Genomic DNA, 26,951 nt, shown 5'->3' with positions numbered 1-26,951 from the left:
AAGCCCCAGGGAAGTTAATCAGGGGAGTGCCCACATATGTTGGCGCTGAATTTGCCCTTTTGTCCTTGCATGGCACACTTTCCTGTAATAGTGCCCCTTGCCACGGTATATGCCAATACACCATGTGATGCTGCATCAACACACCTTTTCTCTCATGCTGTGGCTCTGGGTCCCGTCTCAGAAGCCTGAGGACACCGCCTCTTTGTCATCACTGCAGCCCCAACCATTTTCCTGTGGTCCGCAGTTTTTCTGGACTATTGGAAGCTACTGCCCTCCCCCTCCACCCACCAACTTGCTGTCACAGCAAGAAAGCCTGGCCCCCGCTGGAAAGGAATTGCAGCAACGCAGCCGGGCAGGCTTTCAGAAGTGACAGTTGTGCAGAGAAAGGCAGGGGGAGTAACTGGCAGCCGTCTGCGCTGCGTGCTGTGTACAGCAGTTTGTGAGGAGGAAGAGGGGGTGTGAGCAAGGACTTGGGGAAGGAGAAAGTCCAGGGAAGGAGCTGAGTGAGCGCGTGAGGAGAGCTGGTGGGGAATTTTCCAACAAACCATTTTTACATCGGAAAATGCTGATTCATCGACACCGAAACAGCTGCCAGGAAAGGGGCAGGTTTGCCAAAACTACAAAATTTGGAACATGCTTGGGGAGAAAAAAAAAGTTTTGATCTGGTTAAAATGCCCTGGTTCGACATTGGCTAAATGAAACATTTTGTTTTCCTGTTGGAAATGACTTTTCGGTTTGAAATGTTAGTTTATTTATACCAAAACATAAAAGTTAAAAATGTTGAAAGATCAAAACTGAGACAAAATGCTTGGAGTGGCCCAAGGGGATTTTTTTTTCAGCCTATCAGTTCATGAAATTTGAGGTTTCAGTTTTGGGGCCTGCTTCAGGATGAGAAAAAAATTCAACATCTCAAATTTGTCATGGGGCAGGAGACCAGTTTCTGGCAGCGGCTAAGGGGGGACCTGGTATTCTGGAGAATGCCAGTCAGGTGGCTTAAATGGGAACCACTCAGCTGGGGAGTGAAACATTCATAGATGCTCCCTAGAGAGATGCAGCTTATTCTATGTCATGCTACCCAGTCCTAAGATGTTCAGCCCAAAGAAGATCACATGAGAAAGGCGGTCAATTGCGTTAGCTAATGCTCAGTGAATGATTATCCTTAGCACAAAACCAACACCCAGTTCAGCTTATTTAACAGTTCCTGTGCTGGAGAGACACAAGCTCCGAAGCTGCTCATAATTCATGCTTGCTATCTAATTTATACCCAAGATAAACTCCAAACCTGCTCCTACTTTACAAGCAAAAGCACACACCCTTGCAACAGTGTTTGAAAACTCTTCGCACACTACTACATAGATCCTAGCAAGCACCACTTCCTTCCACCCACTAGGTCTGCTGCGAGGGGAATCCAAACCTTTGCGCTCTGCTTTCCATGGGGTGTTTCGAGCTCCTGGAGCTTGAATGGAGTCCAGCTACTGCCTCATTCTTGGGGTCCCTGCATGCACTCTCAGGGTGTTGGAACTCGTTCTCCATCCACCTAGCCCCTCTGGGTGCAGCACTGACCTTTCAGCCTCCCCAGCACTTAAACACACCCCTCGTCCAGAACTCCACCCCACCGGTCCAACGCTGCTGGTTTCCAGTTGAACTCTCTCGGGGGCAAGCAGTGGTTGTGAAGCAGTCAGCACACACACGCTTTGCCCAGTCTAACATCTTTATATTTAAAACAGAGAAGAGTACAGATCATACAAAACTATAAACACTAAACGCATGGCCCTGCCTCAGTTTCCTCACCACTCTTTGGGCTGGAGTCTGAGTCTCGTGGATTGGCCAGAGTCCTCCAGGCCCTCTGGGATCAGGAATAGGGCAGGAGGGCCCTGCCCATATCAGGCTGCAACCTCGCCCTCCTGGCCTGGAGACTATGGACCCCCAAGTTAGCAGATCAGCCTCTACCCTTTTAAAATCTTCAGCCCCCCACCCTCCCATGTCAGGTGACACCCTTGCCAGGTTCCCCATATGAACACAAACCCCTCTCAGGTGACTGTTACCAGGGTGACTTGGTCCCTGCTAAACCAGTTCTTCTGGACAGGGACCAGTCCTTTGTCAAGCATGAACTAGTACCCAACAATTGGGTACTTAAGAGCCAAATCCCCTCTATGGTTATTCTTTTGTCACCAGCCTTTGGAATTTGCAACCCAGCCTAGCAGCAAACAGTGTACAGCCTGACCCAGCCCTATAGGATTCATAACCTCACACAGAATTCATCAGTTGCACAGCTATAGTCCCAATCCTGCACATTACAACAGCCAGTTTGTCGTAACTAACCGGTCCTGGGCCAGAGATTAGCTTCCCAAAAGCATTTGTTTTCTGTAGGTCAATGGGAGTCAGGCTGAATTTGGCCCAAGATCATGCCCAGAATGACAGTTTCTAGCCCCACCTTTGAGTGGCGAGTTTGAGAGTTTCTTAGCTTCTGTGCAATCTCCCTCACCTGGTCTGGTCAGGTCAGCCCCTGGCCTCGGGTAGGTGTCAGGCCTACAGTTCCATTGCAAACACAGCCTCCTGCTGCACTGGTGATCACATGGGTCCAGAGACAGAACCTCAGCCTAACAGATGACCCAGGTATTCACGCCAGTCCTTGTTGTGTATTTGGTTGTCATGGTTTTGTTGCTATGGCAACTGAGTTAGATTATTATGGGTTAGCTCAACCGGTTTCAACCGGCTGAGGAGCTCTCTGTATATATGTAAATAAAATGGAGGTTTTGGTTAGCTGCCTGCTCTCTGGCCTCAAGTGATTGCTTCCTACACCGGCTGCCCCAAGGATATAACAGTCCTGGCACCTCCAACACTGTGGACGCACCTGGGCTTGCTCCATTTGGCAAACACACGGGGCTTGCATACATAGAGTGACATTTTTCAAAAGTGCCTATGCAACTTTGGAGCCTTCGTCCCATTTTCAAAAGTGCTTTAGGTACTGAAGTCCCATTAATTTTCAATAAGATTTAGGCTCCTAAGGCCCAGATCCTCAAAGTTATTTAAGCACCTGTTGATTTCAATGGGAGTTAGGCACCTAAATATGTTTGAGGACATGCCTAAGAGAGAGAACACAGAAGGGCATAAATATGTCAGATACCCAACGCCTATTGAAAACCAATGGCACTTAGGCACCTAACTCATTTAGGCAAATTTGATAATCCCACTGTGTCACTTTTGACAAAGGCACTTAGGGTCCTAAATCAGTTAGGCTCAGCTTTTGTTATTTTATTTTTATTGTTATATAAAATGTAAACACACAACAAAAATAAATACATGCACAAGATGGCCATACCAGATCAATAAAAACATTCAGTGTTCATTAGGTGTAAAACCGGGGGAGGGGGAAGCAAATCAAAGACCTGAACCTGTAGAAGTCATGCAGGGCATCGATTGTTAGAGCGACTAACTAGCTAAATAACTGAGAACACAGGCTCCGCTTTTTAAATGTATTTAGGCATTAACTAATTTAATTCAGGCATTTAGGCTCAATGTTGCAGCACCTAAGTGATTTAGGAGACTCATTTTCAAAAGGGGTTTAGGCATTTAGGAGCCAAAATCCCATTGACAGTAGATGATGTTTAGATTCCTAAGTGCCTCATTTACTTTTGGAAGTGAGATGTAGGCACCTAAATCAGGTAGGCATTGCACTGCTGAGTGCAGCAACCTCTGAATACCTTTAAAATTCTGGGCCGTCACCATTCTTGAACAGTTCAAGCCTGGCCTCTTTGTGCAAATACTATCGCTTGCTTGCTTTTCAGGGTAGCTTTATGCCCAGTCCCAGATTCTTTCGTAAGTGCCACACCAATGTGCTTTGAGCAGGTGCGGCTCCAGACCCCAGCACGCCAAGCGCGTGCTTGGGGCAGCATGCCGCGGGAGGCGCTCTGCCGGTTGCCAGGAGGGCGGCGGGCGGCTCCAGTGGACCTTCCGCAGGCGTCCCTGCGGCGGGTCCGCTGGTTCCGCACGGCTTCAGTGGAGCCTGCAGGACCGTGGGACCGGCGACCGGCAGAGCGCCGCCCGTGCCATGCCGCCCTGCTTGGGGCGGCGAAATGTCTAGAGCCGCCCCTGGCTTTGAGCTAGACGGTTTGAATGGTGGTTGAAAAGATGCCATCTTCTTAAAGAAGTCTGTCCTGTGAGCAGATCAGATCTATCAGACTGGGGTTGTGTTGCGCCCTAACTTGCCATCAGAGCTGATCAGAACATTTCAATGTTGGTGAAAAATGGAAACAGAGTCATGGAGGTTTTTTTGTGTGTGTTTTCCAGCCAACTCTGCTTTTACGTGCAGACATCTGTAAGTCTCTGGATGTTAGTGCATACATTAAACACTGGAATAATCTCTCGGGCAGTAGACGTCCCGCTGAATCACACTCACATACAACAGTGCTGAGGGCCATATGAGCGCCTGCATAGGTCTGAGACATAAAATTAGACAGGCCAAAGGAGTAGAAAATACCCTGTAGGGGAGAGTCTTGTGTTGGCAGAGGGATGGAGTAGTTCACCTAGTGGAGTGTTCATTTCATTCACTTTTTGTTCTAGGCTTACAATAAGCCTTAGCCTTATCCTGTGTTTTAAATTCCTGCCTGGTGTGCAGTGCATTAGATACCAGGAGATGTCACCAGTTGGGGGAGATGCAACACAGCCTTTCACCCTGTGCAATCCCACTCATGGCAACATGTGACACTGAATGGCACCTCAGGTACTGTATACCCCGGAGTTCTGCTGGAGGTATAGGTCAACGCTGACTTTGAGCCCCTTGGTCAGTGACGTCGTAGTGGGGCACCTCTCACTCCCACGGTGCTTCAGGTTATATTGGCCTTTCCCTGTGTATTGGCATCACTGCTGTCTCAGCACAAGCTCACTTCACGCAGTGATGCCTTGTGAGTGTGGGCCCTGGGCAATGCTAGGGGCTGGTGTCTGAGCTGCAGAAAACAAGAGTTAGTGCTTGGCTCCCTTCACCGGCTCTGGCCTTTTGCTGTTTCATACTCAGGAGCCTTATCCTTCCAGGCCCTGCCTAATCTCAGCTGTCTCTATCTCTGTGCTCGTTTCCTTCTGCTTCGCCTCTCCCTTCCGATGTCCTCCCCGCTCACGTCTCCCTACTGCTCCAACACGTCCCCATCTCATGCTTGGCTTAGTATTATTTTTCATGTGTATTACCATAGCACCTAGGAGCCCAAGGCACGGACCAGGACCCGTTGCGCTAGGAGCTGTACAAACACAGAACCAAAGGACAGTCTTCACACGTTCATGCTGCACCCTAGTCTCACCACCAACTCCCCAGTCCTTGTCCCCCAAGCACCCTCTTCGAATCACTGCTTTAAAAACAACGGGTGTTGGGGGGGGTGAGTGCTAACGAGACAATTCAATTGACAGTAGGATACCAAGGGAGAAAAAAAATCACTTTTGTAGTGGTAATGAGGGTGGCCCATTTCAAACAGGTGACAAGAAGGTGTGAGTAACAGTAGGGGGAAATTAGTTTTTGTAATGACCCATCCACTCCCAGTCTTTATTGAGGCCTAATTTGATGGTGTCCAGTTTGCAAGTTAATTCCAGTTCTGCAGTTTCTTGTTGGAGTCTGTTTTTGAAGGTTTTTTTTATCTTGGTAAGGCAACTCCCATCTTTTCATGTACTATGTATAAATATACCTGCTACTGTATTTTTCCACTCCATGCGTCTGATGAAGTGGTTCTAGCCCATGAAAGCTTATGCCCAAATACATTTGTTAGTCTCTAAGGTGCCACAAGGATGCCTCGTTCTTTTTGCTGATACAGACTAACACGGCTGCTACTCTGAAATCTGTCACCATACTTTAAAATCTTTTGCCTTCCAGAAAGCCTCCAGCCCTTGCGCGCCTCTCCACCACCTCCCATGCCTGAGGTCTGGTGCTGGAGGCAGGGCACCTGTCGTACTCTAAGTGTAGGTGTTGCAAACCACAGTGCACTCTCTTCAGGATTTACAAAGAGCCATAGCAGGTCACGGACACTCTTTGTAAATCAGCCTGTTGACTGAATAGATCCCCAGCCCATTATCTCTTTGATTGGCTGAGATCTTTCCAGAGTGAGGGAAAAGCAAGCTGTGAAAACGGGACCATCAGCAGGTGTAAACACTGTATTCCCATTGAAGTCATTTTACATCAGCTAAAGAGCTCACCCAAGATGCCTAGGGAGTGGGTAGCAAACAGGGGAGGGAAGGGAGTCATAAAGAAATGTGCCATGCACAGATTGCTCCCCCCGGATTCTGTTTGAGATGGAAACCTAGCCACATGTGGATTATTTTCCTGAGACACATGAAATGCTTTGAACATGAGAACAACCTTGATCACGTAACAAACCACAGCAAAACATTAATGTAAATAAAAAAAATGAGGAGTCCTTCTGGCACCTTAGAGACTAACAAATTTATTTGTGCGTAAGCTTTTGTGGGCTAGAACCCATTTCATCAGCTGTATGACATAAAAGATACAGGAGAAGGTATAAATACATTAAAGGATGTGGGTTGCTTTACCAAGTGTAAATGACGTGTTGATTAGGGGATGAGGGAAGGATCCTCTTGTCTTCCCCCGGTGGATACTCAATGCACTTTCTTTTGTTGGGGCGAAGGGAGGCTGAAACTGCATTCCATGCACTTTTCCTGCAGCTGTGGCCGCTGCTGGGATAAAGGACGCTCCACAGAGCATCCATGTAAACGCCAGGATGTGCAGTGTGTGGCTGGATCTTGAGGCTCTTGTACAAGGGATCACTTTGCTGTTGGATTTAAATTCACTTCAGCAGAGATCAACATATTTCTGCCCTGGTTTACTTGTAAAGCAGTTAATTAAGTTTCAACCACCAAGTTCTGCTGAAGAGGCTTTGGGGGGAAAATATATTGCTCCTTGTGCACAGTCAGACACTGCACGAAAGGTCACAGAGCATGTCCTCTGGAACACCAAGGCTGACATTGTTCTATAGCGAACTGAAATAAAAGGAACTCCCAGTCTTTCTCCTTTGCGCTGCATACGGGTACCACTCCATGTCATTGTATATCACATCTTGTAAACGCCCAGCTAAATATGTACACAGCTGTGGCCTATGTGCTGCCCTCATCCCTATACTGGGCCTGATTCTCCACTTCATTACTTCAGCATTACACTGATGTAACAACGGAGCATTGCATTGCAGTGGAAAATCAGGCTCGCTTCCTCCAGATAAACACAGGCAAGAGACATAGTTTGATTCCGATCTCATTCATTCCAGAATTGAACTTTGTTGAAGTCTATGGAGGATTTACGCTGGTGTGAGCAACACCGGAGTCTGACCACATGTGTCAGTAGACTAGATGAGAAAATATGATGAAGACAGCACTGGCAGAACGCTACGCTCAGAGTGGACGAGAAAGAAACTCAGGGGCAATTGGTGCAACTATTGGTGTAAACCAGAGCTAGAGCTCAATTTTAAAGAACAGAAAACAGACATGAGAGGAAGTCTTGTCCAGTGGTTAGGGCATTAGCATCAGACTTGTGAGACCTGGGGTCAAGTCCACATACTTCCTGTGTGGCCATGTCACTTAGGCTAGATTGCTGAAGGTATTTAGGTGTTGCAAGGCCTAACTGATTTAGGAAGCTAAAGCTCATTTGCAAAAGAGCTTTAGCACTTAGGAGCCTAAATCCCGTTGATGGGATTTTGGCACAGAAGAATCTAAATCCCTTTTGAAAAGGAGATTTAGGCTCCTGAATCAGTTAGGCCTTGCAAGCACAGCAACATCTAAATACCTTTAGAAATCTGAGCCGGAGGCGCTGTGTGCCTCAGTTACCCCTCTATAAACTGGTGATCATGCCACTTTTCTATCACACTGGGAAAGATTCCCAGACTCCAGAGATCATGGTAATGGGGGCCAGATATGTATCTTAAGTAGAAAAAAGATTCTCAAAGAGAGGCATTAACCATGGCACAGCACAGTACTCTTCAGCCTGGAAACGCGGCAGTGTGCTGGTGAGACCTTCTTTATTTTTTTCAAGTGGTAAACAACATCTGGCATATGCTAGTCACATTGTTCAGTGCCTTAGTGGACGGTGCTCAGATATCATGAGGATGAGCGTGGCAGAACCTGATTAGACTAGAGAAGCAGCCTGAAGCATTTTCTGTGCTAGTTAACAGACTAGTCCAGCGCTATGCAGGCCAGTGAACTATACTGTAGTGATATAAATAAATATTTACTTAGCAATGCTAGTTTCTGAGAGTCCTGGATTCGCCACTGCTGCCCTCAGGCATGTCAGTTAAACCCACCTTTTCATCAGTGGCCTGTCATTTGGATACCTCCATTATGTGATGCCCAGTGTGAGACACCTAAGACCCAGTTTGCAGGGGAGCTGAGCATCTCCAGTGCCCATTGAAGTCAAGGTGTGAAGAGGCACCTTGGAAATGCTTGAGCACCGTTTAGTTTTTACCGCTGACGTGCCTGGCACTTACCCTCTGCAAACAGCCTGCTGTGTTGTGATTGTGTAGAACAAACTAGGAGCTGATGGGACCTGTGCCTTTTAATACCTTTGCACAGTACGTTTACATGGCTGAGCAAACTGGGCACTCAAGGCAGTGAGGTGGCTGTACTTATTCACAACAAAAGCTGGAGAAATATAGTTGAGGGTTACTAAGTAAAAACCATTTAAGCATTATCAGGTTATGCTGCCGTTCCTGTGACTGGCCATTGATTTGGAATTTGCTTTGGGAATAATCTCAACCAAGACACTATCTTGTTATAGCAGCACCTTAACAATAACAAGCAACAAAGAGGCCTGTGGCACCTTATAGACTAACAGAAGTATTGAAGCATAAGCTTTTGTGGGTGAATACCCACTTCGTCAGATGTCTGATGAAGTGGGTATTCACCCACGAAAGCTTATGCGCCAATACTTCTGTTAGTCTATAAGGTGCCACAGGCCTCTCTGTTGCTTTTTACAGATCCAGACTAACACAGCTACCCCTCTGATCCTTAACAATAACAGTAGGCTGCAAGTTAGATGCTCAGAGTGAACACCAATTTAGCTATTATGGCAGATATGTGCGTGTCTGACATGTAGGGTCTATATAGGAACTATCTATAATCTGCATAGGTTCTGGAGCAATGCAAATCTCTATTGTGCTCCGCAGAGAGATTACATTTTTAAAAGCCGGGCAACGTGTCGGGAATATATTAGAAATTTGAAACTAAGATGGATGTTCCCGGAGCAAGTGCACTGTGGGAACTTTAAACAGAATCAGATCACATAGCTGATTTGATGACACCCTACATCACCAACAAAAGCCCATAACACTAAATGCTGGCTGCTTACAGCAACACTCCCATTATTCTGCTGCCTTCTAACCCGGGGCACAGGTCCTACGATTTGGTAATAAGTCTACCCCCTTCACTTTGCAGCTTATTTGGTTTGTGGTGAAGAAATGATTGTAGTTTGCCTTTGGTTATGACGTTTATTTATTACCCAGCCAGGAGCGAATCCGTGCTGCCCAGGCAGTCGCTTGCCCTTGTTTGACTTAGCTTTGTCGCATATTCTTTTGGGGGGGTGTGTATTGATTATTCCTCACTCACTTTGAAATAAAATATATAGTTCTCATAAACATGAGAAGCCTTCTGAGACCATGCTCAGACTGAATTAACTCACACCCGCCTCCCTCCTGGGGCACTAAAGGGCAAATGGAATATACATTTGGGCTCAGCCCAGGCAGCTTCTGGAAAGGGGCTTTTTATACTAGGTGTGACCTGTCCATTGATTCTGTAATGCAACCAAAGTAGAGCATTTTATCCATTTAGTTTATGCCTCCGGTAGGAAGTCGGCTCACCCCAAATACTGATTAACTTCTGGCCCCGCCTCGGCAGGGGGTGTTACGGGACTGCTCTGTAAAAGAGAGACGGCTGTATAACTGAAGTTGGTTAATGGGAAAAAAATCTCATCTGCTAGCACATAGGAATATGCAGTAGTGCCTGTAAGTTAGTGGGTTCAATAAAGTTGTTGTTGTTATGCTCTGCAAATGGCTTTCATTGTACAGTGCCTAACCGGTGGTCAATGTCAGCATTCACCAGTCCCCTTGTCTATTCGGTGCCACAGTTGTGTGCTCCACAAACCTCCAAACTCCTATCGTCTGCGACCTTGTGACCGTCAGAGGGAAGCAGGGAAGGGGTGAGCCCCATACTATCATCAACCACCTCCCAAAGCAGAATTGCAGGTCCCAGCCCCGTTCCAAGTGCCCTGATTTAACACTTCCTCTTTATTCAACTCTTCTAAAGTGCTGGATTGAGAGGCCCGGGGACTGTTCACATTTATTCCCAGGGTGAATCTCCACTGGTTGCTCCCGAATGTCAGTCCAACTTGCTACGGAGCACGTGGGGCTTTGACCATTGCATGGAAGAAAGCCCACAGATGTGCCTTTGAGAAACTGTGAGCTGAATCCTGCTCCAGGAGGTACGCAGAACCCAGCAGATGCAGGTGGGAAGGCTGGAGGAGAGCAGTGGAGTGATGATGTTACTGGGAGATGCGCCCACAAAAGAAGGCGGCGTGTGGTCCCGAGAATTTGCCAGGCCAGGCCAGACCATTGGTCCATCTACTCCAGCATACTCAATTCCTCAGGGCCCAGTGGAAAACACCAGCCTCTTTGCACGTTGCTGCACCGTGTGTATCCAGCAGTGACCCCTAGTGAATTATTTAGTTACGGTTTAGGGGAAAGGAGCAGCTTCCGGTGTCGCTTCTCATCCGTAATCCCCACACCCTTCGGCCACAGCTGCAGGTCAGGATCAGCCTGGCTGAAGTCTGCAGGTGCCATCCAGTCTGAGTGCACAGCCGCCTGCCTGCTGCAGGGCACCGGGGGGGGCTGCACAGTGGTTGCCAGGTGTAGATCAGTGAGTGCAGCCCCACATACAGCGAGAGCCTTCTGGGTTTCCTCTCCCACAGCATGTCGTTTTGTTCCGACCGCTTTGAACGCCGCTGACTCAGGCATTCGACCTCCGTTGCTTCGATGCCTTTAATTTTGTTTACGTGGGGAATCCAGAAAATAAAGCTCCTTGTCAGAGGCAAGTTTCTTTTCAGCTTTTGTGTTGCCCAACAGTGTGTGTTTTGTTAAGGGCCTGGATTAACTTGGAGCTTTCCTCTTCTAAAGTGTCCAGTCCCAGCCAGTGCCCTTCTTTGTTAATGAACCACTTGTTATCAGCTGCAGGCTCCTGCTCTCTTTCACTGCTCTACCCTGGCACTTCAATGCAAGCTGGGCTGGAGAGGCTGCGTTCCCTTTATCAGGACTGTATATGCTGTCTGGGGCTCTGCTGCTATTAATGAACAGCCAGTGCTCCCTCCTCCAATGGTCCCGCCACTAGCCAGTTAATTTCACTGCTGTTTAGCAAGGATTGGCCCAAAGCTGCAAATAAAATGCTAATGAAAGGGCGCAATCCCCCCCACCCCCGATCTCCCCAAGTTTTGCTATGAAACCCAGGAGTGCTGCTCCGCTCTGCTTACCAAGGAGGGTCCAGGTTCCGGTAATTGTCTTTTATACCATTAAATCAATGTAGTGCTGTCAAATTGCTTCATAGAGTTATCATGAATGCTAGGGCAGTAATAATGGGAAAGCTGGTACTGTCACGGTGTTTCACAGCACTACATTAACACTTTACATTGATAGGAACTTTTCTACTATCCAGGACCTTAAACACCATGGGGGAAAAACCAACTGTGGTGGTCCACACAGAATAAAAGAGACAGAGTTTGATTGTAATTAATATAAAAAGATTCTTTCACAGAGGCTTCTGGACTCAGACACGACCTTACCTCTCCAGCTTGGTTGATCTCTCTAGACTGGGCTGCCTACCATCACCTCTCAGGGTCTCCCTAAGTCCTGACCTGGAGTCCACTGTCATGGAAGGCCCCGATCTTGTGTTATATTTTGGCCTCCTAAATGCCTTCCTCGCCCTTTTAAAAAGCATGCAACCAACATGAAAACAAACACCAGTTACCCAAGCCCCGAGGTACAGCTCTGGTCCTTAAGAAAGAGTTTCATACAGAGCTCTGTGTAGGGCCAGTGCAACCATTTAGACGACCTAGGCAGTCGCCTAGGGCACTAGGATTTGGAGGGGTGCCATTTTCTTCGGCAGCAACCGCGGCGGCCGGATCTTCAGCCGCCCCGGTCACCGCTGGCATTTAGGCAGAGGGAGCCGGGGCAGGGGAGCACGGGGAGGGCCACCTGCAGCAAGTAAGGGGGGGGCGGCACTCAGGGGAACTCCCCGCCCCAGCTCACCCCTGCCCTGCCTCCTCCCAGAGCACGCCGTGGCTGCTTCACTTCTCCCGCCTCCCAGGCTTACAGCGCCAATCAGCTTAGGTGCTGCAAGCCTGGGAGGCGGGAGAAGTGAAGCAGCGACGGCGTGCTCAGGGTGCTCGTGGGAGGAGCAGGGGCGAGCTGGGGCAGGGGGGTGCCTCAGGGCAGAGGGTGGAGGGTGGGGAGCTGCCACAAGGGGGGCGCCTCAGGGCGGGGGGGGGAGCTGCTGCGGGGGGGCGCCTCAGGGCGGAGCTGCCGTGGGGGGGGGTGCCTCAGGGTGGGGGCACAGCGGGGGAGGGCGGGCGCAAGGTGGAAGTTCCGCCTAGGGCGCGAAACATCCTTGCACTGGCCCTGCTCATCTGAAATCCCGCTGCGTGCCAGGGGAAATAGTAAGGCCTAGCCTTGTGTAGTAGGGCCCTAGGGCCAGATCCTGAGACCTGTCTGGGCTAGGTTGAGCACAGCACCCAACTGCCTTTGCACTCCCCCAGTCCTGGAGCAGCCAGGCTGGGTTTGGTCCCATATGTCTACACCGCTGCCTAAAGCCAGGCTTTGACTCAGGTTTGACCCCACTTCTGTCCACACACAATTCTGCCTGTATTGCGCCTGATCAGCAAGCACTCAGCTTGCTCAAGCTGCAGACCTGAGTCAGAGGAGCTGCATAGTTCCGTATGGACGTTAGCACAGCTCTGAGACTTGGGGCCAGCAACTGTTAACCTACGTTTACCATGCGGTGTGGACACACAAAGTTGGGCTTGGAAACTTCCAGTCCACAAGCCCGGGTCCCACAGCCAGCCCTACAGTGCAGTGTAGACATGCCCACAGGGGCCATTCCACCAACCCAGGCCCCAACACACACCCTGCGCCAAGTGGGGCAGGCAGGGGTGACAGAGCTGGCTACACTGGCTCTAGCTTGCTGGGAATTCCCTGCACCAGTAGATCGCCCAGCTCAGGCAGCCTTCCAGCTGTTTGCAGTAATGTAATAAGCGTTAGTTACTGCAAATACATGTCACCACGTCTCCTTTGTCTGGGTTAATAACAGCTTTAAATCAGCCGAGCGGTGCAGGTCATTTCTGGCACTGCACCATTCAGATCCCAGGGCGCGGAGCAGACACCAGCCCCGAGGAGCGAGGGCGTGACTGACGGCATTTGCTCTCCTTAGGGACGAGCTCGCCCTGCTCTGCAATAACAACGGAGCTCGGTGGGGCTGCCCCCGTTTCTGGTGCTCTTGGACCACATTTTCTTGGGGGTACGTCTGTATTACCACCCAAGCCAACAGCCTCTGTTACATCTGAGTCCAGCTGCCTGTCCAGTTACCGAATGGCCCCAGGAGCAGCCTCTGGGACCTTCCCACTTGGACCCTCCTCACCAGGCAATCCAAGGTCAAGCGCTTGCCTGTCCTTGAGCCCGTCTCATTCCAGGCCAGAGCTTCAGCGGGTTTAACCAGCCTGCTGTGAGGGGAGCTATCCTGATTGATCAGCTGTCTGGCCCTGTATCGCCACCTTTCTCTGACTAACCAGCCTTTGCGAAAAAGCAACCATCTGCCTGGCACATAGTTACTCCTGGGGAGCTCTTGTGTGACATAATCACCCCCCTGCAGGCACCGCTTCCAGACAAGCTGCAGCAGAAACATCCGCCGATAGGATGAAAAGGATGCTAGGACTGCAGGTCTAAGATGAGATGAAGAGCACTTGCGTCGTTTTTCCAGCACACCAGCACATATTCATCACCATCGTTTGGCCTCTTCCTGGGCTTGGTACAGTGCCGGAACAGACTGAATCGCGCACACTTTATCCTGCTGTTCTTCACTGGACTTAGAAATAGACTCCATTAATAATACGTCACTGTGATAGGGAGTGTTCCAGCTGAGGGCCTTGAAAGACTTGACTAACCTGTCAGCATTCAGCTTCACAACACCCCTGAGACGGAGGAACGGTTACCCCCATTTTATAGATGGGAAAATTGAGCCACAAATTGCCAATGGCGTTTGGGGGATTCAGAGACTACGGTGCTGGCGAACAGTATAAAACCCTAAGATTAGATGGGTAGATGAGCTGGAATCACAGAGCAGAAAGGTAGAAACAGAAGGCAGACATCCAAACTAATCGTCCCTCGTACATTCACACCCTCCTTTGCCAAGCACTTGAGCCCTGTCGCTGAAAATACTGCCCAGAAACAAAGCACCACACTCCGGGACTCTTTCCTTTGCCCCCACCCACCTTGGCTAGTTCCCCAATGAGTCTAGTTAAAGGGCCCTCAGATGCCTGAGCCTGGCTGCTGTAAGAGGGAGTTTGCTGACCATGTGGGGTTTGTCACCGGCCTACTTTTCCCCTTCTCTCCTCATTCATTTACTTAGCAGAGGTTGGCTCTCCTGCTTTTAGGACCTGGCAGGCTTTCCAGTGAACGTGTGGAATGTTCATTTTTCCCGCCGGGACCGAGGAAAGCCGCATGCCACGGTGTCACTGGCCTGGCTTCGGAGTATGCTGACCCAGACCAAAAAGTCCAGGGTTACTTACATTTCAGGCGTAAGCTGTTGAATGCCCCCTGGCTCAATGATTAGCCCTAGGCACTAAGCTGTCGTTTGCATGGACAAACGCAGTGAAGTTACTGGGCCAGTGACTGTCCATGAGAGGTGGGGGATGGGTAAAAGAGGAGCACACATCCTGTCTATGCATTTTACACCCTTTCTCCGCTCAAGAAGAAAACTCTTTCCATGAGGAAGGAAAGTGGTCAGCTCCCCACACCTGCTCCTGCCCTGTCCCTGCAGCAAGCCCTCACCTGGGGCCAGAGCACCCACACTTTGGGTAGGATGCAAGCCAGAGACAGCAGGAGGCAGGCCGGGGTCAAGCCGTAAATGTAAGAGAAAGATTTTAACTTTGCACGTGCCCTGTCACTCAGAGCAACCACCCCATGAGAGGAATCCACTTAAAATCGAATGCAGCTGCAGGTTGTATCGACCTCTAAGCAGAATTCCTTCTGGTCTCTTGGATTCTCTTTAAGGGCTGGTGGGGGGGAGGAGGGGTCCCTAGTGTGGAGTCCTGTTCCCCAGGTCTTGGTAGGAGATTATGGGGGCTCAAAGCCAGTAAAGAGGCACAGGTCCTCCCCAGGGAGACCCTCATTCGCCAACAGACCCCCTGTACTCTGGGCAGACATAGAGAGGTCTGTAGGTTCTGGGGAGCAAATGTGAACCCCTTTCCGTCAGTGGGAGAGAAGGAGAAGCCAAGCCCTCCTATCCCTGACAGAGCAATTAGCTGAGAACACTTCAGGGGAATTCACTCCCTAGCCCCTTCCTGCTGACTGTCCCCTCAGGAAGAAGCTATTAACCATGTGGCGCAGTATTAAACCAGCACTGCTCTCCCTAGGTCTCCATGCTCCATCTCAGGGTGGATTTCCTGCACATTCCTGCTTCTGAGCTTGGCTCAGTAAACAACACAGAAAATGGCAGGGGAAACCTAGCAGCGCTATTTCTGCACTGATTGTGATGAGTAGCAATGGTGGGGGCTAGAGGTGGGTAACACCCAGGCGGTCAGGGGACAGACGCTGTGTAAAACCCTTGCACAGCTCTGGCAGGCCACCTCCTGTTCCACTGTTGGGCCTCTCACAGCTGTGCTTTGGGTTTTAATGACACTGAGAGCCACCCACCAGCAGGAACTAGCCGAAACCCAGCAAATGCGCGGCGGTGCTATGACCGTGGCGTCCCTAACCAGTGTGACAGTTAATATATGGTCAGTCCTGCAGCTTGCTCTGGGTGTAGCAGGAAGGAAATGTAGGCATGGTCTGTGTCTGCTCTCAGACAAAACTCCAGGTGACTCCCATGGGAGATTTGCCTGAGAAGGGTTCAAGCAGGAAGCGGGTTTGAGCACTGTGGTGGAAGAGAGGTGATGGTATGTGACCAGGAGAGTCGAACAGCTCCGGACGCAACCTGGAGTAGCTGGGGTCACTTCCTGATCACCACACATGCCAGCACCGCCTTCGTTCACTCACTAAATGAACATGTCGACGGCGAGCGTGTGAAAGGGATGATGGAGAGGGAATCTCCAAAGCGGTGTGGCTGAGCTAACAAGGGGGCCTATGCAGAGCTCATCAGTCTAAGGCAAGGCCAGCCCTCCTCTGACTGTGCCGATGCAGCTCTCCAGCTAGATTACAGTTTCAAGGTCTGCGTTTAGAATGACAGGTTTCTGAAAGCCTCATTAAATTGGCTGGTAGTTACAATTCGTCTCACAAGATCTGAGGCACGCCGCAGCCAGATCTATAATTCCCTCGTGTGCTGGGGTGGGGGAGCAGACGTTTTACGAGATGTTCTGAGAGGCTCCGACTCAACATGGCAAAGAAACACTATTTAAGTGCCATTTTCTCTTCTTTATGGGGCACTGCAGAAGAACATATGCTCTAGCAAGGGTGAGTCCCTTGTATCCCCTGGAAGAGCTCTGTTTTGTGGATACAAAAGCCAGCAAATGAGCTTAAACTGGAAGTTTGGAAAGCTGCCGTCGCTTCCCTTGTCTATGCCATCTAGGATTAGTTCTCCGTGCCGTGTGCCTGCACCGTGAGAATTCTGTGCTCACACTCGAGCTCACTATATTTTACCACCTCTCCGTTCCACTCTGGCCAATGGTTGGAGCAGAATCAGTTAGATGAGGAGACGTTTCAGCCACACTTACGCCATCTGAGGGTCATGTAGGGCAGGGACTATGACAGTGAAAGGGGAAGCAACATGGGGAGTGGTGAAATCTCAATGATCTAGTGGGGTGGGAATATAGACAAGAAACTTAATCTCTACCAAAATAAAACCCTCTGCTGCATAGAGCTGGTCAGAAAACTTCTGAGGAAGCTGTTTTTCATTGGAAAATACCATTTAGACTAAACCAAAATTTGTCATGATGTCGCATCAATTGCAACAAAACATGATTTTGGAAAAAAAAAACTGGAAAAGCCTTTATAAAATGTTGAAATGGCCTATTCTGACATTTCCAGAACAAGGAGGTTTGATTTTTCATTTTGAAAAGATGATTGTTTAGACACTTAATTTATTTTATATTAAAACCAATTTAATTTTTTTAAACGTTCCAAAAATCAAAAAGAAATGATCAAAGTGAGCCATTTCAATGGCCCTCCAACAATTTATTGTTGCTTTTAGGAATTTCATTCCACAAAAATAATTGAAAGTTGGGCTTTTTGTCCCATAGACAAACTTTTTGAAATCCCAATTTTTTTCACAAAACAGCAGATGTGTTTGCCAACTAATGCTCTCCTGGGGACATGATCAGCGAGTAAACCACGTGTGGCAGATGTTAGTCCTGTTGATTCGTCCACTACTGGAATGCACTCAGCTGCTGTAGAGATGAACCTGGTATAAGAAACTGTATAAAATAGAATAGACGCTTGGCATTTTATTAGCACCAGCCATCTGAAGAGCTCAGGCTGCTTTTCAGGCATTAATGAATTAAGCCAGAGAAATTTCCCACTGGCCTTGGCCCTAACGTACTCTGGTGTGACTAGAGCCCTGAGAAACGATTGCAATGAATCCCCAACCCATGCGGAACATGGCCGGTAAGTTACAAAGCAGCGACTCAAAGCAGGTTTGCTGATGCGGATGAATCAGGGCGAGGGGAGGAGGGGAATCCTTTATCTGAGCAAGCTTGGGCAGATTTAGGGCTTGGCCCTGAAGGCGTGTGAAACCTGTGGTTCCCCAGGATTCCCATCCAACACCAGCTGTGACTCTGCTGTTTCCACTGAGTTTGGCTTTGAATTTTGGGGCGTTTTTAAATCCAACCCTCAAAGTAAAACTGGTGGGAAAAGGGAAGTGCAAAAATTCTGCAGATCGTAACCAAAATAAATGTTCACGCAAACCCCTGTGAACTGAAACCACCCAGCCTCTCAGGGCTCTGATTTAAACACGCGCCAGCTGGTATGGGTCTCTAAGCCAACCCAGCCCAAACCCCTCTAGACTGGGGAATTGCAAACACATCATTGCAAATGGCAATGGCAAAATACACCATATTCTGGGATGTATTAGCAGGAATGTTGTAAGCGAGACACAAGAAGTAATTTGTCTGCTCTATTCTGCGCTGATTAGGCCTCGGCTGGAATATTGTGTCCAGTTCTGGGTGCCACATTTCAGAAAAGATGTGGACAAACTGGAGAAAGTCCAGAGAAGAGCAACAAAAATGGTTAAAATCTAGAAAACATGAGCTCTGAAGGAAGATTGAAAAATGTGGGTTTGTTTAGTCTGGAGAAAAGAAGACCGAGAGGGGACATGATAACAGTTTTCAAGTACATAAAAGGTTGTTACAAGGACGAGGGAGAAAAATTGTTCTCTTCAACCTCTGAGGACAGGACAAGAAGCAATGGGCTTCAGTTGCAGCAAGGGAGGTTTAGGATGGACATTAGGAAAAACTTCCTGTCAGGGTGGTTAAGCACTGGAATAAATTGCCTAGGGAGGTCATGGAATCTCCTCGTCACTGGAGATTTCTAAGAGCAGGTTAGACAAAGACCTGTCAGGGATGGTCTAATACTTAGTCCTCCCATGAGTGCAAGACTCTAGGTCCCTTCCAGTCCTATGATGCTATTCTCTGAAATGTGCCCTTTTCAAAATGACTCTCTTAGGCACTTGACTGCCCCCATCACTACAGTACCCGAGGGCCTCGCAATCTTTCATGGATTTATCCTTACAACACCCCAGTGTGCTAGGGAAGTGCCCCTGTTATCCCCAGTTTGCCCATTAACATTCAGCAGGCGCAGCTTCTTCCCAACCTGGCCTTTTCTCGCCTTTGTTCAGTTTGCTTTTCATTTGCAGGCATCTCTGTATGAGTAAGACCCTTCTGCGGACTCTCCTTCCCTCCCTGCCTTCCAACCCCCTAAGAGTTTCATTGAACAGACTATCAGAAGATCCCGCTCTGTTGGCCCACCAGCCGGACCTTTCAGACTGCTGCCCCAGCAGCTCCAGTGGGAAGCTATTGTAAAACTAGGAAAACTTCTGCGGGTATCTCGTCCTTCCTCCCCCATTTGTCAGTTTATTTGCCTCTTGTGCATTGTCTCAATCCTAGCTTGTGAGGCAGAGGCTGTCTGGCTGTTAGCTTGCCTGGAACTCCAGCAGGGGTCCCTAGCTACTACGCCAGTATAACCCTAAAAAGGTAATGGACCGAATATTTTTGCTCTCTCTGGTTTGGCACAGAGAACACCACCTTAGGAATAATGGTCACATGGTGAAGACATGACTTAGGAGGCCTGGGCTCTGGTTCCAACTTGTCACAGTCTTCCTGGGCAACCTTTGACAAAGCACTCGCGCTCGCTCTGTGCCTCAGTTTCCCCACCTGTAAAATCAAGATCATAATCCTTACCCACTCTCGTAAGGCAATTTGCGATCTCTGGCTGGAAAGCTCTGTATCGCGTGGAACTGTCGGTTAATAGCGTTTTCCCAGCTCTTTGAAAACCAGCAGCCTGCTTGTTTTGGAGCACTAAAGATTCACATTCAGTGACGTGCCCTTTTCATCGTATCACGTAATGTTTTTCAGGAGACATAAGCTTTCCAGAGAGGAGCTCAACCTAACTTCTCCGGACTCACTGCTGCAGCTTGGGCGGGAAGCAAGCTGGCTCCAATTCCACCTGGGCATCAGTCGCCATGGGCTGTATTCCAGATCCAGCCCTGCCATTGACAAACTCCTCCATGACATGCAAGATTTTAACACTGTCAGTGCCGGTAAGAGTTTCCATATACTCACATACAGCAAGAGTCAGGAAAGGCTGCTCACTTGGTACCATAATAGAACTGGTTGGAATCTTTCAAATGAAAGGATTTTTTGTAAAATACATACACAAATTTAGTGACCATTTGCCAGCCTTGGGGTTTTATTTTTATTTTGTATTAAAGTTTCTCCAAAACCTTATTGAAAACGTCACTGACAAATTTCAGTGCATTGTCAACGTGCTTTTAAATAGGAAAAATAGGTTTTCACTTTTTCAACCTGCTCCTAAGTGCCCGAGGGTGCGTCTACACTGCAAACAAAAGACCCGCGGCGGCGAGTCTGGGTCGACTGACTCTGGCTCGCGCTGCGGGGCTTGAGAGAGCCGGGTAAATGTTCAGGCTTGGGCTGGGGCCTGGGCTCTGAATCCTAATGAGGGGAGAGGGCCTCAGAGCGCAAGCTGCAGCCGTAGCCCCAGTGGTTCCCAACCAGGGGTCCACAAGCAGGTTTCAGAGGGTCCGCTAAGCAGGGTTGGCATTAGACTTGCTGGGGCCCAGGGTAGAAAGCCAACCCCCATCTCATGGCGCTGAAGCCCAGGGCCCTGAGCCCCACTGCCTGAGGCCGAAGCCTAAACAAGTTGGATTTGTGGGCCCCTTGTGGCGTGGGGCCCAGAGCAATTGCCCTGCTTGCTTCCCCATAACGCTTGCCCTGGCTTGGATATGCAGAAAACCAGTTGTTGTGGCAGAGGTGGGCCGGGGAGTTTTTCGGTGCGCCATGGAGTGGTAGGGCCTCAGATAGGAAAAGGTTGAGAACCCCTGCAGCACACTGCTACCTTTACACCCACACACGAGCCCCAGGCAGTTGACCCAAACTCTGAGACTTGCTGCCAGGGGGATAGTCGCTTGTGAGAAGTGACTGCTGGGCTCACGCTGGTCCCTGACTCCGCCTTCTCCGAGAGTTGTACTGAGCCAGACACCAGACCTACCTGACCTTGCTTCATTTCGTTTGCATCTTAGCAAGTTGGTTAGCTCCAGCAGCACCAATCTCCAGCGGCACCAATCTCCAGTGGCACATGTCTGTTTTGAAATGGCAGCAGCCGGGTCGTGAATAATGGCTGGAATGAGTCCAGGTTCAATGTGAGCGATTTTCTCTCATCCCTTTTTCTTTCCCTGCAGATTACAGTCAGGACGAGAAAGCTTTATTAGGAGCCTGTGACTGCACCCAGAGTAAGTGATTCATTTGTGTCCTCGCTACTTGCAGCTCATTTTACCTCCTGGTACTAGCTAGCTTAGCAAACCTGACACCTTGTACGGAGAGGACATTTTTTTCTGTTAAACGCAATGCTTGTAGAAGAAATAATAGCTCTGAATTTTCCTTGAATCCCACATGAACATTTCCTGCTTCATTTGGCAATTCCTCAGCCTTTGTGCAAACTGCTGCCTTAAAAAATAAAGGTGAAAGTTGCAAATCCAGCCCAGGTCAGTACTGAGCCAAAGCCCTTACCTCTCTGCTGGCTCTTTGGTGGCCTGTGTGAAGAAAGCTGATGGCCTGAGTTCTGTTTCTAGTGGAACTGGGATCCAGATCACAGAAGCACGTGACCACAAGTGGGATTAATTGGTGCCTTTGCTTTTAGTCTCAGAAAGCGAGGCCAAGAATTGGGGAACTGCTCCCAAACTCATTGAATGCACTGGGAGTCTCTGCATTGACAGAATGAGCATTGAGTCAAACCCGGAGTGAGCATGGATGTGCATTAACCCCCTCAGCCCCTAGAGGGGACCCTTCCAGGTTGGGGTTGAGACCCCTTCGCAGGGCAGCATGGGGGAAGCTCACACTGCTCCATGCCCAGGCTGTACCTGCTCTGAGAACAAGCAGAGAGCTCCATTCTCCAGGGCTCTCTATGCAGTTTTGTCACTCAAATGCTGAAATCTATGGCCCCAACCTTAAATGAGGGGGCGGGGCTTCAGTTTCCTTGGTAGGCTCCGCCCACCATCTCAGGATGTAAACCCGCGGGCAGCTTTCACCAGCATGAAATTCGCTTTAAATGGCAGTGGGTGCCAATGTAACACTTATGTCACCCCACAGGGCGGCTGGGACCAGCTCTCAGCCCTGCTGTTCACTCTATTTTTTCTAAGAGTGTAATAACTTGCACAGTGCCTGGTGAGAACAGCTGAGTAGGCATACCACAGCCCATGCCCCAGGCTCCTTGGCCATCCCCACTTACGCTCCTGCGCTGGGTTGAAGATTTTCCTAGAAGGCAGAATCCAGGCAGCCAGCTCCCACCCGGCACTCCCACTGCAGATTTTTTGACTTGCACGTACGCACAGAACCACCAGCAACTTTTACTCTTGCTTATTGTTCAATAAAGGCAAGTGAGATGGAGAAATCCAAGATCACAGAGGAGAAATGTCAAATGACTGAGGTCTAAAAATGCTAAAGGAAAAAAGTCTGCCTAGCATAGAGCAGGATCAGGGGAAATTACCGTGGCAAGAACTATAGGGGTGAGATGCAGCAGCGAATTAGCAATAAATAGACCATCTGACATGAGCTATTTTATCCAGACTGAGTTGGGAGATTTACTCATGTGGAGAAGGAAGATGAATTTCTCTGACACCAAATGATACTTAAGAAATATTTTACCAGTGTCAAATCAAGAATTTCCCACTCTGTTTTATTCTCCTCCCCAACGCAAGTTGTGAAGCCCAGCGGTGTACATCTGAAACTGGTCCTGAGGTTCCAGGACTTCGGGAAAGCCATGTTCAAACCCATGAGGTAAGGAGAGTGTACATACACATACGTATTAGCTCTAAATCACCTGCAGTCGCTTTTTCCCAGAACAGCCTCACCTAGCAGTTAAGCAAGGTGGCCTACGCTATAATAAAGGCAATTGACCTCTGGCTTCTTTAGCAGAGCCATCTGTGCAAATAACCACTGACAGCAAACAACCCAAGATGTTTCAGCAGGGGACATGATGCAAGTGAATAGCTCCAGGCTGGAGTGGATGGGGTGAAGCAATGGGACACTGACAACCTGGCTTTGTAATAACACAGGTTGACAAAGGACGTGGAAATTGCATTAGCATTTTTGTCTCCTTTACTCAGTAACCCTTATCTTGACGGCTCAAAAGTCTGCCATAAAAATTAGCTCTCAGTGACTGTTCCCACTGTGTCACAGGTGTGCCTGGCACAGAAAAACACACAAAGTTCTTACACCTGTTGTTGGAAACCGGATTCGCTCCACACTGCTGACAACGCAAGACAGTGCTGTCTGTCGTGTATGTGTGTGTGCGTGAGGTTGTTGAGGCCTATACATTTCTGCTGTTTCCCAGCTGAATTCCTGTTTTCCTTCATTTGTTTTTTTTATTGAAGTCCCAAGTATATTTCCAGGCGCTAGCTCCTGGTGTTGCTGGGCTTGACTAGCAGTTTTAAATTGCTTCTGCGTTTATTTATACCCCTTTTGGCCCTTTACATTTATTTCCATTCCGATTGCTTTCTGCGCACCGCCTTGGCTCGGCATGATGGGCCGAGCTTTTCGGAGTTCAACTATGTGCTTATAACAGAGGCTCCTCTCCCTCTCTCTTCCCCCCATGGCTTGTCTCTATTAATGCCAAGAGGTAAAATATGTAGTTTCCGAAGGCACTCACTCAGCTGTGGCTGGTAGGAAGGTATGTCTCAGCTCGCCTGCTGTGAGGAGATGAGGCCAGCAAGCTTTGGATTGCAGCATGCTTTCCTGTTAAACACATGAGCTTGGAGGACTGATTAGCTCAGGGGACATGGAACCGCGGAGACGGTGGTGACTCAGAATCACTATTTGGTGGCCTGAGAGAAATAAGCTGCTGGTCTCAGTCCTGTTGCTAAAGGACAGATGTCCACAGCTGACAGTAAGGGAATGGCTACATGCTATCAGGAGATGTGACTGCAGCACGGGCAGACTTCATTTACCTAGATCTCAGCTAGCTCTAGTAACTACAACGGTGAAGCTGTAGCAGCATGGGTGGCTGCACAGATTAGTCCTCCTCCCCCAGGTCCCTGGGTGTATACTTGAGTGACCACTGTCACCACACATGCTGCAATCACACCTCCCAGTTGCAGAGTAGACATACCCCAAGTCAATGGTTCTCAGACTTTTGTACTGGTGACCCCTTTCACATAGCAAGCCTCTGAGTGAGACACCCCCCCTTATAAATTAAAAACACTTTTGATATATTTATAACCATTATAAATGCTGGTAGCAAAGTACAGTTTGGGGTGGAGGCTGACAGCTCGCGACCCCCCATGGAATAACCTTGTGACCCCTTGCGGGGTCCCGACCCCCAGTTTGAGAACCCCTGCCCTAAGTCTTTTGGTGCCAGTCTCAGCAGAAGGACCAAGAATCAAAGAGATGGGGAGAGTGAGACGCTCTGCCCCCTAGCGGTGGTGGTGAGGAGTGAGGCATGTTGGCAGGGCAGCCTGGCCCCCGGCTGCCTGCTGCCTTGTGGGTAAACAAGGACTCTGGGGCTGCCAATCCAGGCACAACACGCAGAAGCACCACCCACCTTCCGCCTCTCTCCGTATGTCTGCCATTCCAATAAATATTTGCACACTGCTCTGTCCAGCTGCTGCTTTTAATCATTCCTGGCCCGTCACCGGTGTCTTTAAAATGACAGCTGTAGCCTGATGCTCTTGTCCTTCGGCGAATGTCAGCACAAGCGTTGCAGGTCTCTGCTGGTGCACGGGGCTCTTCTGTAAAGCTCACTTCCCACCTTGCTCCCAGGTTGATCCCATCCTTCCCCAGGTGTGTTCTCCTGGCCCGGTTAGTAACCCCTTCATTTCTTTCAGACAGGAACGAGAGGAAGAGACTCCAGAAGATTGTTTCTACTTCGTTGACTTTCAGAGGCACAATGCGGAAATAGCCGCCTTTCACCTCGACAGGTACCTGTGCCCAGAACACAGAGCTTCTAAGTTACTCCTCTTCTCACTTCCTTGGGAGAAAAGCCATTAAATCAGTTCCTAAAAACCCGCAGGATGAAATCCAAGTCATAGTATGGGCCTCCTCCTCCTTCTCATGGGCCAGAGTTTTAAGGGTATTTAGGTGCCTAACTCCCACTGAAGTCAAATTCTGGGCAGAAGAGCGTTGATGTGAGGAAGCAGGATTGGGCATTGCATGACTTGAGCAGCTTTTTGGCCAACGTCAAGCACAGTGTCAGTCTAGTATTTCATACATCTTTCACTGCGGGACTATAGACTGGATGCACATCCCAATGGAGTCAAAGGGAAGACCCCTATTGACTTCACTAAGCTTTAGATTAGGCACGTGCATGACGACGGACTTGATGATGAATTACCTGCAGTGAATGGGTCAGTGGCTTGCTGGCCTGGTGAACTGTCTTGTTTCTCCGAGGCAACCACCCCAGAGTTAGGCAGGGGAGTCAGAGGAGGAAATGAGAGAGGGGGTCGATAGGCGCATGGGATTTAATAAGCTTTTCCCTTTTTATACCCCCTTCCAGCCAAAGACTTCCAAGCACGTTATAAATGCTAATTAATTCCAACTCAGAGCACCGACTCTGTGAGGCAAGAAAATGTTTCCTCCATGCTATGAATGGGGAAAATGAGGCACAGAAAGGCAGGATTAGAACTCAGGAGTCCCGACTCCCAGTTCACTGTTCTGGCCAGGCCACTCTCTCTCCCATCGCTAATCAAAACCTCTGCTCGCCCTAAACTCCAAACGGTCGGACATTGTCCCCTTCCTCCCTTGCAGTAGCTTCCAGCTACAACGGAGCCAGGGTTCTTGCAAAGCAAACCCTTCCCTAGGAGGCTGACACTGGTTTGCAAGATCTGGAAACCGCACTGGCTGTGAAATATTGCTTTAAAGTAGCTGAGTGGCTGGACTCCATTCTGAAAACAATCAGCCAAAAGGGGATACGATTAGAATCCCAGCTGTTATCGTACGTCCTCAGTGCACAGATGGAGCCAGATTTTAGCGAGTCTTTACTTGTGCAAAACTCCTGTTGAGGTCAACGGTCCTTGATTATTGAGCTGCAGCGTTTAGGTCCAGATCTAGATTTCAAACCCCTCCAAGTCTGGGAGTGTTTGAATCCCACGTTTTTAACTGCAGTTTGGAGGGATGAAAGGCCATTTGCTAAATCCAGATTTGTTTCCATTTTCGAGTCAGGCCCATTTCCAAGGACCATCAAAGGGGACAGCTTTGCATTATGGGAAAAAGCTGCAGCGGCTCCTTGTGCCTAGTCATTACACATTTTGGCCCTGATCCTGAGACGTGCTTGATGGAAGTCAGTAAGAATTTGCAGCAGCTGAGATCCTTTTGGGATCAAGCCTTTAATCACACACAATATCCTGAGTCACTTTTGCTCGCTGAGACCAGAAACAAACACCTGACAATGCAGGAGAGTTTGTTCCGTGAGCCGCCACTTCAGAGGGAAATGCAGAATTGCATTAGGCCTGTTTTCCATACTGTAAATTCTCCAGTCCTTCTGAAGTGAATTATCGGCTCCATTCAAAGTGCTCACTGCTCTCTAGTAAGGCAGAACACTAGTCTTGTCAGCCCTCACATTCTTTTCCTTGAAGTTGAGTTCAATTAAATAGGGGCTGCATGACGAGGGAGAGCCTTTCATCTCCAAGGTACCTGTCCAAATTTGGCAGTTTCCATCCCATGTCTATTGGAAACCCGGTGAGCCAGTGGTTTCAGTCCAGTTCCAAGTAGCCACATGTCCTCATTCCAAAAGCAGCCATGAGTTGGCAGTCTTAGCAGACTATCTGAGGTGACTCACCCTTCTTAGCCCTCCAAGTGGTCTGGCCCAGTTAGGGCTGGGGGCCGTTTGGGGTGTAAAGCCTGGTTGACATTCACAAAGTTGTACCGATTTAGTTAAACCATTACCTCTTTGTGTGTGGACATTCTTAGATGGGTTTAAACTTGGCTTATAGGGGTTTTGGGCCCATCAGGACATTTCAGGTGCTGGCTAAATCGATATCACCAGTTTTAAACGTATGTA

At 49.0% G+C, this 26,951-nt stretch overlaps 1 protein-coding gene across 2 annotated transcripts in view; it reads left to right on the top strand.

The window, feature by feature from the left end:
- The window catches only part of FAM20A (FAM20A golgi associated secretory pathway pseudokinase), a 44,151-nt gene that overhangs the window by 3,830 nt on the left and 13,370 nt on the right, over positions 1-26,951 (top strand). For both annotated transcript variants that reach the window (XM_044981746.1, XM_044981747.1), the window contains exons 2-5: positions 19,799-19,983; positions 21,142-21,192; positions 22,657-22,735; positions 24,781-24,873. In XM_044981746.1, the coding sequence (XP_044837681.1) occupies positions 19,799-19,983; positions 21,142-21,192; positions 22,657-22,735; positions 24,781-24,873 (408 nt within the window). The remainder of the gene's footprint in view (positions 1-19,798; positions 19,984-21,141; positions 21,193-22,656; positions 22,736-24,780; positions 24,874-26,951) is intronic.

Source organism: Mauremys mutica, chromosome 12, assembly GCF_020497125.1.
Source record: "Mauremys mutica isolate MM-2020 ecotype Southern chromosome 12, ASM2049712v1, whole genome shotgun sequence".
Classification (NCBI taxonomy): domain Eukaryota; kingdom Metazoa; phylum Chordata; order Testudines; family Geoemydidae; genus Mauremys; species Mauremys mutica.
The sequence above is the reverse complement of the archived record's forward strand: the minus strand, read 5'-3'. Positions and strand labels throughout refer to the sequence as shown.